General features: G+C 40.8%; 1 protein-coding gene across 2 annotated transcripts in view; it reads left to right on the top strand.

The window, feature by feature from the left end:
* The window catches only part of Lrrk1 (leucine rich repeat kinase 1), a 161970-nt gene that overhangs the window by 52856 nt on the left and 95950 nt on the right, over window positions 1-13164 (top strand). For both annotated transcript variants that reach the window (XM_015493131.2, XM_048790365.1), the window contains one exon: window positions 10363-10526. In XM_015493131.2, the coding sequence (XP_015348617.1) occupies window positions 10363-10526 (164 nt within the window). The remainder of the gene's footprint in view (window positions 1-10362; window positions 10527-13164) is intronic.

The raw sequence follows: 13164 nt of genomic DNA on the forward strand, positions 1-13164 counted from the left end.
CAAACTTAAATGGACTTTTTAACAAGTTTTGACAAGAAAAGCACCTGTGCGATGCAAACTCCACCAAGACTTGGAGTCATCGACCCAGAAGATGTACTTATCCCCTCTCCCTGAAAAATGTCACTGCCTACCCTGCCCACAAGAACCACTCTTCTGGGTTTTTTTTTCCCCCAACCTAGATTAGAATAGAATATAAATGGCATCACTTTCATGCATGGTTTTTCACTCAGCAGTATGGTTTTGAGATTCCTGTCAGTCATTTCCTCCTTATTGTGGAATAGTTACTGTACCACATTTGTTGAATCCGTTCTCCTATAGATGGACACTTGGGCTATTTACAATTTGGAAATATTATGGCTGAAACTGCTCTGAACATTCTTGTATAACTTTTGGTGTATATTTATAAATATCTAAGGATGGCATTGATGGCTCAGAGGGTTAGTATATATTTAGTTTTTTTTAAAACCACCAGACTTGTTTCCAAAGTGGTGGTAACCTTTTACATTCTAATCAATAAAACATGAGCATTCTGGTTGTTCTATCCTTATCAATACTGTCAGTCTTTTTAAAAATTTAACCATTCTGGTGGGAGTATCATGGTATCACATTATGGTTTTAATTTGTATTTCCTTGATGACTAACAATATTGAGCCCTTTGAATATCTTCCACCATTCATATCTTTGCCCATTTTTAATTGGCTTGTTTTTATTATTATTGAGTTTTAGGAGTTTTTATACGGTAGATACCATTCCTTTTCAGACATACATTTTATAGGTATTTTATTCCAGTCTTTAATTCACCTATTCATCTTTAAGTGGTACCTTTAGATCAGCTGATGTTTTAATTTTGATGAAGAATAATTCAGCAATTTTCCTTTCACGGTGGTGGTTTTTCTTCACTATAGTAAAATAACTGACACAGGCAATTGATAAAAAAAAGGTTTTTCTCACAGTTTTAGAGGTGTAAGTCCCTGCATCAGGTCAGGTATGTTAAGGACTCCTGGTGAATGGCAGATGATGGAGTGCATACAGAATCAGACAAGCAATCACATCTTGGACTATGAGAACTACCAGGGGTCACATAGGAATGACCCTCTTCACACCCTCAACGACCTGAGAAGCTCCCAAGCATCCCAAACCTTTAAAGCCTCCACCACCTTGCAATGGTGACATCCTGGGGAACAAACCTTTAATCTTAGAGGACCCCTGGGGGATACTCAAACCACACCCAAACCAAAGCACCTATCCAAGAAACTGTTTCCTCTCAAATCATGTTCTCCTATGTGCTTTTCTAGGAGCTTTGTGACTTTAGCCATTAGATGTAGCCACTATCCATCTCAAACTAATTTTTATGTATGGTGAAAACAGGGGACAGGGATCTTTTTGTTCAAAGAGGATGATCAGTTATACCAGCACCATCTGTTGAAAAGATGTTGCTCTTCCCACTGTACTTCTTTGGTACCCCAGTTGAAAATCAGTTGTATGTTCAAGGATGGGTCTATTTCTTAACTCTCTTTTCTATCCATGAAGCTGTTAGTTTATACTAGTACCACACTGTCTTGATTACCATAGCTTTACAGTAAGCCTTGAATCCAGATACTGTAAATTCTCCAATCTTTCTTCTTTCTCAAGACTGTTTGAATATTCTGGGTTATTCAAATTTACATATGAATTTGAGAATCAGATTGTCAATTTTTGCACCAAAAAAAAGCCTAATGGAATTAATGTTAGGTATAAATTAAGGCTATAGATGAAATCATGGAGAATTGACATCTTAACATTCTTCTAATCCACAAACATTAGAAGTCTTCCCATTTATAAAGTTCTTGCTTAATTCTTCTCAGCAATACTTTACAGTGTATAGATATTTCCTGACTTTTGCTAAATTTATTTCTAAGCTTGTCATTTTTCTGGTGCATTAAGCAGTTTTCCATCACTATGATAAAATACCCAAGACAAAAAAAAAACTCATAAAGAGAAAAGCATTATTTTGTTTCAAAGTTTTGGAGTTGTCAGTCCATAATTGAATGGCCTATTGTTTGGGGCCTGTAGCAAGGCAGCATATCATGGAGGGAGCACATGGTGAAGCAAAACCTTACCTTATAGCCAAAAAGCAAAGAGAGAGCAAGGAAGAGATGTTTCCCCAAATCCCCTAAAAGAGCATGTTTCTGATTACCTAAGAACTCCCACTAGTCCCCCACCTGCTAAAGGCTCCACCACTCCACATAACACCAGTGTCTGAACCAAGCCTTTATCAAAGGGCTTTGGGAGACATTTAAAATCCTAGTTTAGCATATTCTTCTCTAAATAAATTAAATTTTTTTCTAATTTTCCAAATGCTAGCTGCTACTATGTGATTTACTTTTGTGATGCATGTGTTTGGAATCAACTCAGTATTTACATTAGAAAGAAAAAGACAAGATAAAGCCTGTTTTGAAAGAAGATGGCCGCTGCGTACGGGGGTTGCTGAAGTGCTGAGCGTGGTGCTCAAAGCAGCGGCTTTAATAGAGATTTCGCACAGTCTGTTAGAGCTCCTTTCACCGTTAATCTGTAGCGGACCACTTTGCCAAGGAGCAGGAAGAACAAAGAAATCGAAAAAGAGACGCTTGGCTGCTCAGAGCCGCGGGCGCTTTGCTCCCATCTGCTTCCTCTTTCGCTTCGATCCGGGCGGAGAAGCTAAATGTGTAATCATCAGTGGATTGTAAGTACCCGAGGCAAAGAAAGCTCAGTGCGCCCCGCCTTTTTTTTCTTTTTTTTTTTTTTGAATATTTTTTATACAGGGAGAGTTTGTGGATTGGGATTGTTGGCGGGGCTGTGGTTTCTGTGTCGAAAATCCACTCCGCGGAAGCCGCCATTTGCTTTCTGCTTGCTGTCTTGATGGCTCTGTATACACTGTCCGGCAGCCGCACCTAGAGGTTGGAGCTGGGCTGCGTGCTGAGCCCTGTCCTCCTCCGAAGGCTGGACTGCAGCCTCGAGCATCTCGGTGGCCTGTTCGCCGCTGCACCTTCGGGCAGAGCCTGCTCTGGGGTCGTTCTGCACCCCCCTGCCAGGGGACCCGTGCTCCGGAGGAGGGGGACGGAGAGCCGCGGCGGCAGCCGCTTGGGCCCCAGGGGCCGAGCACCGGGCTGAAGAGCTGCGGAGGCCAGGGCGGCTCTGCTACGGTCGCAGACAAGCGCGGCGCTCGTGAGCGTGGGAGGCGACGGCGGCAGGGTTTCATTTCTAGAAATCTGGACTGGAAACAGAAGCAGCAGTTTGTATAATCCCAAGAACTTGCTTATACCAGGAAGCTGTAAGGGCAACATGAATATCATTGATGAGATGTAACATGGTGGCAGGCGCAGAGAGATCAAGTCTCTGACATCTTCAACTGCGCGGGCATAGGGAGCCGTAAACTGTCTAAATGCTGTTTGCTCAGGATCACTAGGCAATGCTGAGCTGACGTGGATCTGGGGTGTACAGGCTGGGCCCCTCAGAACACACACACAGAGCCCGAATCGGAGGCAATTAAGCTCCGGTTCGCCTGCTTCGTGTGACTCAGCACTAACGATCCCGCTGAAATAATTGGCCGGCCCTTAGGAACTTACAGAGGTAAAAGCCAACCGAGCCTTCATAGGCAGTGGCCACAGGACTGAAACGGGGATTGGGAGAGACAGTCAGGACCCACCCGTTGCATTGGTCACCCGGCAAAGGGAACAAACGGTCACCATTTGCATGGGATATAACCATGGCAGAGAAATGGCGTCACGGGCGGAGGAGATAACTGCATTGAAACCAGCGCGACAGGTGTGTAATCCCCTAGTCATCTCTCTCCACACAGCAGGGAAAACTTAAGGGCCACTCCCAGCTCTCCTGTGAACGCAATAACCAGACCGAGGGAATCAGGAGTGGCGCGGGACTCGCAGTGCGGAACTCCCGGCTACCGCTCCCACCAGTGCTGACAACTGAGGTCTCTTGCACCAGCTACCGGGGGCGTGGCTACAGGAGGGCAAGCAAATTCGCTGGGGGATCTCAGCCCCAAGCTCTACAAACTTAGGGTCTGAGGGAGGCAAACAGGGAGAGTGAGCCCAGGTGTTCATGAAAACAGGGCTCCCAGGAGCAGCAGACCTGGCGTGTAGCCAGTATTGTGGTGAGCGCCACAGGTGAGCACGGCCTGGCTTGAGGAAACACAAGACAAGGCCCTAGACACTCAGGATTGGAGACCCGCCCAGTCTAGGAGAAAGAGCTGCTGCACAGTGAATGGTTCCCACCTATTGAGAGGAGAAGCTTGGCCCAGTGGGCACAGCTCCACCTACTGGAAGAGAAGTTAATAGAACTCTAGGACTGCATTTATTATTATTATTATTATCATTTTTTTTTTTTTTTTCTTTTTCTTTTTTTTTTCTTCTTTTTCTTTCATTTTCAATTTTTATTTGTTGTTGTTCTTTAACTTTTTTTCAATGTTTCTATTTTTTTTAATTTTTTTATTTTATTATTATTATTATTTTTTTTAAATTTTAATTTTCATTTTTTATTATCACTATTATTTTTGTTAAAAATTTTTTTTTCTCCTCTTTTCTTTCTTTCTTTATTATCTAATCCTTGTTATTCTTGTTTCTTTTGTCTTTTCATTTCTTTTCAATTTTCTTATTCCCCCTTCCTTGAATTCTACCTGCCTACTCTCATTCTCTTTAGTGACTTCTTCCCTTCCCTTCTAATATCTTTCCTCTCAAGCATCAAATAAATCTATAAGAGTAAACAGTAACTCAGCAGTCAAACACAACAAGAAGTAACATGAGCAGCATAAAAAAGCAAGGAAGAAAAGGAGTACAAACAATGAAGGACAGCCTAAATATTCAGGAGGACCTAGAGTCAGCAGAAAAATGGTCATATAAAGAACTCAAGGAATACCTTAGACAGATGGAATGGAACCTTAAAGAAGATACGAGACAGCAAATCCAAACAGTGAAAGAACACTTTGAAAATGAATTACATAGACAGATAAAAGAAGAAGTTAAGCATCTTTATCAGGAGATTGAGATTATAAAAAAAAACCAAACAATAATTCTAGAAATGAAGGAAACGATAAACCAAATTAAAAACTCAATTGAGAGTATCACTAACAGAGTGGAGCAAGTAGAAGCCAGAACATCAGATAATGAAGACAAAATATATCATCTTGAAAAGAGCCTAGCCAACTCAGAAAGGCTGGTTAAAAACCACGAGAAAAACATCCAAGAGATATGGGATAACATAAAGAAACCAAACCTACGAGTCATCGGGATAGAAGAAGGTACAGAGATTCAAACCAAGGGAATGAGTAACCTGCTGAAAGAAATAATTACAGAAAACTTTCCAGAAATAAAAAAGGAAACGGATATACAAATTGTAGATGCATACAGGACACCGAGCACACAAAATCACAGTAGACCAACGCCAAGACACATTGTTATGAAGATATCCAATATACAGAACAAAGAGAAAATACTAAAAGCTACAAGAGAAAGGAGGCAGATTACATTCAGGGGTAAACCAATAAGGTTAACAACGGATTTTTCATCACAGACGCTGAAAGCGAGAAGATCCTGGAACAACGTATTTCAAACACTGAAAGACAATGGATGCCAACCAAGAATTCTGTATCCAGCAAAATTAAGCTTCAGGTACGATAACGAAATAAAAATCTTTCATGATAAACAAAAGCTAAAAGAATTTGCAGCCAGAAAACCAGCATTGCAAAGCATCTTGAGCAAAACACTACACGAGGAAGAAATGAAAAACAATAACCAAAACCATCAGTGGGAAGTGCCTCTATAAAGACAGAGGGCGGGGGGAAAGCTAACCATGGAGAAACAAACTAAATTAAAAAAAAAAAAAAAAAAAGAAGATAAATAATCAAACATGGCTGGAAGTACAAACCATATATCAATAGTAACTCTAAACGTTAATGGCTTAAACTCTCCAATAAAGCGACATAGGCTGGTAACATGGATTAAAAAAACAAATCCAACAATATGCTGCCTCCAGGAGACACATCTGATTGGAAAAGACATACACAGGCTGAAGGTGAAAGGTTGGGAAAAAATATACCATGCACACGGTCCTCGTAAGCAAGCAGGGGTGGCCATCCTCATATCGAATAAAATTGACTTCAAGACTAAATTAATCAAAAGGGATAAGGAAGGACATTATATACTGTTAAAAGGAACCATTCACCAACAAGACATAACAATTATCAATATTTATGCACCAAATAATGGTGCTGCGACGTTCATAAAACAAATTCTCCTCAAGTTCAAGAATCAAATAGACCACAACACAATAATTATGGGTGACTTCAACACACCTCTCTCACAATTGGACAGATCCTCCAAACAAAAGCTGAATAAAGAAACTATAGAACTCAATATCACAATCAACAACCTAGACTTAACTGACATATATAGAATATATCAACCATCATCAAGTGGATATACTTTTTTCTCAGCAGCACATGGATCCTCCTCAAAAATAGACCATATATTATGCCATAGGGCAACCCTCAGTAAATATACAGGGGTGGAGATAATACCATGCATTTTATCTGATCATAATGGAATGAAACTGGAAATCAATGATAAAAGAAGGAAGGAAAAATCCTACATCACATGGAAAATGAACAATATGTTACTGAATGATCAATGGGTTACAGAAGACATAAAGGAGGAAATCAAAAAATTCTTAGAGATAAATGAAAATACAGACACAACATATCGGAATCTATGGGACACAATGAAAGCAGTTTTAAGAGGGAAATTCATCGCTTGGAGGTCATTCCTCAAAAAAAGGAAAAACCAACAAATAAATGAGCTCACACTTCATCTCAAAGCCCTAGAAAAGGAAGAGCAAAACAACAGCAAATGTAGCAGAAGGCAAGAAATAATTAAAATCAGAGCGGAAATCAACGAAATTGAAACAAAAGAAACTATTGAAAAAATTAACAAAACTAAAAGTTGGTTCTTTGAAAAAATAAATAAGATCGACAGACCCTTAGCCATGCTAACGAAGAGAAGAAGAGAGAGAACTCAAATCACTAACATACGGGATGAAAAAGGCAATATCACAACAGACACTACAGAAATACAGAAGACAATTAGAAATTATTTTGAAAACCTATATTCCAATAAAATAGAAGATAGTGAAGACATCGATAAATTCCTTAAGTCATATGATTTGCCCAGACTGAGTCAGGAGGATACTCACAACTTAAACAGACCAATAACAATAGATGAAATAGAAGAAGCAATCAAAAGACTTCCAACCAAGAAAAGCCCAGGACCGGATGGGTATACAGCGGAGTTTTACAAAACCTTTAAGGAAGAATTAATACCAATACTTTTCAAGTTATTTCAGGAAATAGAAAAAGAAGGAGCTCTGCCAAATTCATTCTATGAGGCCAACATCACCCTGATTCCGAAACCAGACAAAGACACCTCAAAGAAAGAAAACTACAGACCAATATCTCTGATGAACCTAGATGCAAAAATCCTCAATAAAATTCTGGCGAATCGGATACAAAGGCACATCAAAAAAATTGTGCACCATGATCAAGTAGGATTCATCCCTGGGATGCAAGGATGGTTCAATATACGGAAATCAATAAATGTTATTCACCACATCAATAGACTTAAAAATAAGAACCATATGATCATCTCAATAGACGCAGAAAAAGCATTCGACAAAGTACAGCATCCCTTTATGTTCAAAACATTAGAAAAACTAGGGATAACAGGAACTTACCTCGACATTGTAAAAGCTATCTATGCTAAGCCTCAGGCTAGCATCATTCTCAATGGAGAAAAATTGAAGGCATTCCCCCTAAAATCTGGAACAAGACAGGGATGCCCTCTATCACCACTTCTATTCAATATAGTTCTCGAAACACTGGCCAGAGCAATTAGACAGACGAAAGAAATTAAAGGCATAAAAATAGGAAAGGAAGAACTTAAATTATCACTATTTGCAGATGACATGATTCTATACCTAGAAGACCCAAAAGGGTCTACAAAAAAACTACTAGAACTAATAAATGAATTCAGCAAAGTGGCAGGATATAAAATCAACACGCATAAATCAAAGGCATTTCTGTATATCAGCGACAAAACTTCTGAAACGGAAATGAGGAAAAACACTCCATTCACAATATCCTCAAAAAAAATAAAATACTTGGGAATCAACCTAACAAAAGAGGTGAAAGATTTATATAATGAAAACTACAAAACCCTAAAAAGAGAAGTAGAAGAAGATCTTAGAAGATGGAAAAATATACCCTGTTCATGGATAGGCAGAACTAACATCATCAAAATGGCGATATTACCAAAAGTTCTCTATAGGTTTAATGCAATGCCAATCAAAATCCCAACGGCATTTCTTGTAGAAATGGATAAAAAAATGTGGCATTTATACACCATGGAGTATTACGCAGCACTAAAAAATGACAAAATCATAGAATTTGCAGGGAAATGGATGGCACTAGAGCAGATTATGCTTAGTGAAGCTAGCCAATCCCTAAAAAACAAATACCAAATGTCTTCTTTGATATAATGAGAGCAACTAAGAACAGAGCAGGGAGGAAGAGCAGGAAGAAAAGATTAACATTAAACAGATACATGAGGTGGGATGGAAAGGGAGAGAAAAGGGAAATTGCATGGTAATGGAGGGAGACCCTCATTGTTATACAAAATTACATATAAGAGGTTGTGAGGGGAATGGGAAAATAAACAAGGAGAGATATGAATTACAGTGGATGGGGTAGAGAGAGAAGATGGGAGGGGAGGGAGGGGGGATGGTAGAGGATAGGAAAGGTAGCAGAATACAACAGTTACTAATAGGGCATTATGTAAAAATGTGGATGTGTAACCGATGTGATTCTGCAATCTGTATTTGGGGTAAAATTGGGAGTTCATAACCAACTTGAATCTAATGTATGAAATATGATATCTAATGTATGAATCTAATGTATGAAATAAGAGCTTTATAATGTTTTGAACAACCAATAAAAAAAAAAGATAAAGCCTGTTTTATTCATCTCTTCAATGAGACAGCAGAACGATGGAACTGATTACCCCCAGCTCAGTTTGTCTCTTCCTGGCTTTGCAAACTTGGCCAAAAATTAATAGAATAGAATTCTCTTCCTATTTCTGCTCCCACTCAACACAATCAGAATTTGAGTCCTCATTCTGTAGAGTTTTTCCTGCAACATCTATAGAGAGAAAGCTCTAACTCTGGTTCACTGACCTGGTTCACTGACCTGTTGAGAAATCTGGTAAAAGCCTTGAATTTTTTCATGAGAGAAAACTGCACACACACACACACACACACACACAGAGAGAGAGAGAGAGAGAGAGAGAGAATTTTGTGTACATTGTAAGATATCTGGGGAACTTCTGAAGTTTAATTGTCATCCTTTGTGGTCCCATAGACACCTAATTATGAACCTCTATTCTAGAGTGGGACATTGATCAGGGGAGGGGCCGTACTTCTCTGTCTCAGTACCCAGCAGGGTTTTAACAGTGTCCCAGCTGCTCAGTTAGTGTCCACATTCACCAAATGTCCCTGCGGCACTGAAGCTTTCTTAGAGACTGGTCTCTCCTCCCAAGCAGCAGTAGGTGCTCAGTTGGCTTGGAGCAGCCCAGTACCTTCCTCCCTTGGGGTCCACTGTTAGAAAACAGAAATACTTTATTGAAGAGCCACAGTTCAGTTCAGAGTGACAGAACCAGGGGGCATCTTAGGGACATCCTGGGCCAGTCATACCCTTGGTCTGATCACATTTGGAGGCTCTGAGTTTCAGGGAATTGCCCAAGATCATGGCGTGCCCTATTTGTTCAGGGGCAGGAGTGAAGTGAGTGCTGCAGATCCTAAGTCCTGTGCCTCTGTGGGGTTTTCTAGACAGGGAGGAGGGGCTTGGGAAAGCCTATAGATTTCCACACCCTCAGAATGACACAGCAGTGGGGCAGTTTGTCTGGGCCACCTGCTCTCCCCCCAAAGCCCCTGCTCCTCCCCTGCTGTCTGTGAAGTCAGCCAGCAGCCCCAGACCAGGCAGCTTCCCCTGGGCTCTGGAGTGGCTCCAGGTGGCAGACTCACGGCAGAATCCCCAGAGCTGTGCTCAACTGCCTGGTGAGCAGACAGCCTGGCTTCGGCACCAGCCCCAGAAAGTCTCTTCCTGAAGGGCAGCAGGTCCCTAGTGTGACGAAGTTTGGTGACGACAGCACTTCAGGGCAATCCTTTCTCTTCCTGCAGCCCCCAGAATTATGTCACGGACAGCACATCCCTCTGCTGTCATCTCCAGTCACTCTTGAGCATACTGGCAGTGACAGTGACACAGTGTGTGTGCTTCCTCCCATGCAGGTGCCGGGGATATGGGCAGCAAGCTGTCTGCAACAGGCGGGGACTCCACAGCACGGTCCCCCAGGACAGAAGACATTCACACCGCATACAAGAAGGGAGACCTCAGCAGGGCCCACCACCTGCTCAAGGAGGCTTATGAGGAGAGCACATCCCAGCTGGAAAAGGTAGGAGGGATTTGTACCCCCAGGGCCACCACTGCAGTCCTGGGTTGGATGAGGGTTACTGCTAAGATTCATTCCTCATTGACATCTGTGTGTGTGTGTGTGTGTGTGTCTGTGTCTGTGTCTGTGTGTGTGTGTGTGGTGCTGGGGATTGAACCTAGGGCTTTGGGCATGCTAGGCCAGCGCTCTACCAACTGAGCTACATCCCCAGCCCATAATTGGCATGATCGTAATGGGGATTTTTTTTTTATTGTGTCCTGAAAATACCTCATTTTGCTTGTGGGTACCATTCCTTCTAAGTCAACTTCTTCAGGGACTGTCATCACAGAAGCAGACCCCTTGCCACCTTTCTTTTTTGGTTGTAAATGATTTTTTTATTTATAAAAGACAGTGGAATGCATTACAATTCATATTACATATATAGAGCACTTTTTTTCATACCTCAGGTTGTATACAAACTGTATTCATACCAATTCGTGGCTTCATACATGCACTTTGGATAATGATGTTCTTTCAATATCAGACCTTTAAGAGACACGGGTGGGGTAACTTACATGTAAAGAATAAAATACCATCTGTGAATTTAACCAACTGTATTCTTTTACACTTTTTTTCCATTATAAAAATAGCACAAGCTTAAAAAAGAAAATTTAGAAAAGCTGTAAAAGTAAGGGGAAAAGAATAAAAATGTAACCATGCTTCTAGTACAAACAATCCCACTTAACAGTTTTTGTGTATTTTTCTTCCAGCTTGCTGATCTGAGCATATGTTGTTATTTCTAATATAGCTATATTATAAATATGGTTTTGCATGTACTTCTTATTCTTAGATAATATGTCAAAATTTTTCTGCGTGACTATAAATTCCTTATGTCACCTTTGATGGCTGTGTGATATTCCATCTGGTAGAGAGACCATAATTTACCCCGCTGCTTCTCTTGTTTAGATATTTGGATTATTTCTAATTTTTTACTACTACAAAACAATGCTGTGTTGAATGTTTTTGCATAATTCTTTTCTTATTGTAAAGTTATTTTCTTAGCATAGATTTGTAGGAATTGAGAATGTATTGTTGTGGGGCAGGTCGCTCAGAAAACACACCAAGTCCCAGTTTTGTCCAAATTGAAGAGTCTTTATTTAGCCGGCCAGACTGTGACTGCCCCTTGCAGGACCCATAACTGTCTCTGCTAGGAACAGCCCTGAGCCTGAGCATTTTAGGATATTTAAAGACAAAAAGCCACATCCAGGTTGACATTGCTGCAAGCAAACAGGTACAGAAGCTGAATTGGACAGGTAATGAGACTATGCAATGGGTGCATTGGTATTTCCCACAGGACTTTCCAGATTGGCATAAGTAGAAGGGAAATGGGTCAAAATAACCCTAGTTCAGTACAAGTTAGAGAATGGTTACTAAGAGCTAGACAATCAATCTCTGACAAGGTACATTGACCAAGAAAAATGGAAACCAAAGAGAACAGTTTTACATTGTATAAGAATTGCTGTTTTGTGTTACCAAGTATGCTATGCTAGGTAACTATTAATGGGTACAGAGGCAGGGCTTTCCATGGGAGAAGCATTTCTTACATGATTTAGAGTCTCAGGGTACAACATGCTTGAGAATTAAGGGGAGGGCATTTGCAATCCCTCTGACTGTGAATTCACAGTGTGTTTGGGAAGGGCCCCCATTCTGTATGGGCCCATGGCCTAACTGTTCCATCCACAGGAGGAGATGGCTACATAAACATGTCTGTGCCCCGGCCATAGAAAACCATGTGGCACTCCAACAAAACAAAATAAGAAGGTTGAGGTTTTCTTTTTACCTTACACTTACAGAAGCTGGTAACCCAGAAACACAAACTCATACAGGCAATGCCCAAGGAAAACCTACTGTCTTGAGCCAAAAAAAACAGGCAAGGGGCAAGCAGAAAATTTATAGGCAATAGCCAACTTACATATCACAGGAATACTTGCAACCCCAGCCCTACCTCTCATCTGCCAAGGCCAGGTGGACAGCCTAGACTTTCACCTTTGCCAGTATGTAACAATCTTTCCCAATCTTCCTTACCTCCAGGGTGTCTGGGAAGGAGCTAGGATATTGATCCCTTCCAGGTGGTAACAAATCTCCCCTATCAGTGGAGACCATGTGGGAAACCTGGATTTCCATCTTCTCCTGACCTATCTGGCAGTAAGGAGACACTCCTCCTCCTCCAAGCCAGCAAGGAATTATAGCAAGCCTAATGATGAACCCAAAGTCCAACCTGTGCCCGGCAATAATTAGGAGTCCCTCCCCCTGGGTGTTACCCAATTCTAGTATAGTAATGAGGTGGCACCCTTGTTGACACACCAGAGCAGTTAGTAGAGTCTATATTCAAGTCTTAAATAAGATTCAGAGTCTTAAAATATATCTCCCAAATTCTCTGGTTCTAATAAAAAAAAAAGACAGAAAAAGTCATATGAGGAACCATAACAATTTCAAACTCAATGAAAAAAGACACAAACATACCCTAACAGCAAGATGACTCAGAAGTTAGAAATATCTGACAAGGATTCTAAAGCAGACATCATAAAAAATGCTTCCAAATTATGAGCACACATAAATGAAAAAATAGAAAATCGCAGAAAAGGGACGTTTTGGCAAAAAA

This window comes from Marmota marmota, unplaced genomic scaffold (assembly GCF_001458135.2).
Source record: "Marmota marmota marmota unplaced genomic scaffold, marMar, whole genome shotgun sequence".
Taxonomy (NCBI): Eukaryota; Metazoa; Chordata; class Mammalia; order Rodentia; family Sciuridae; genus Marmota; species Marmota marmota.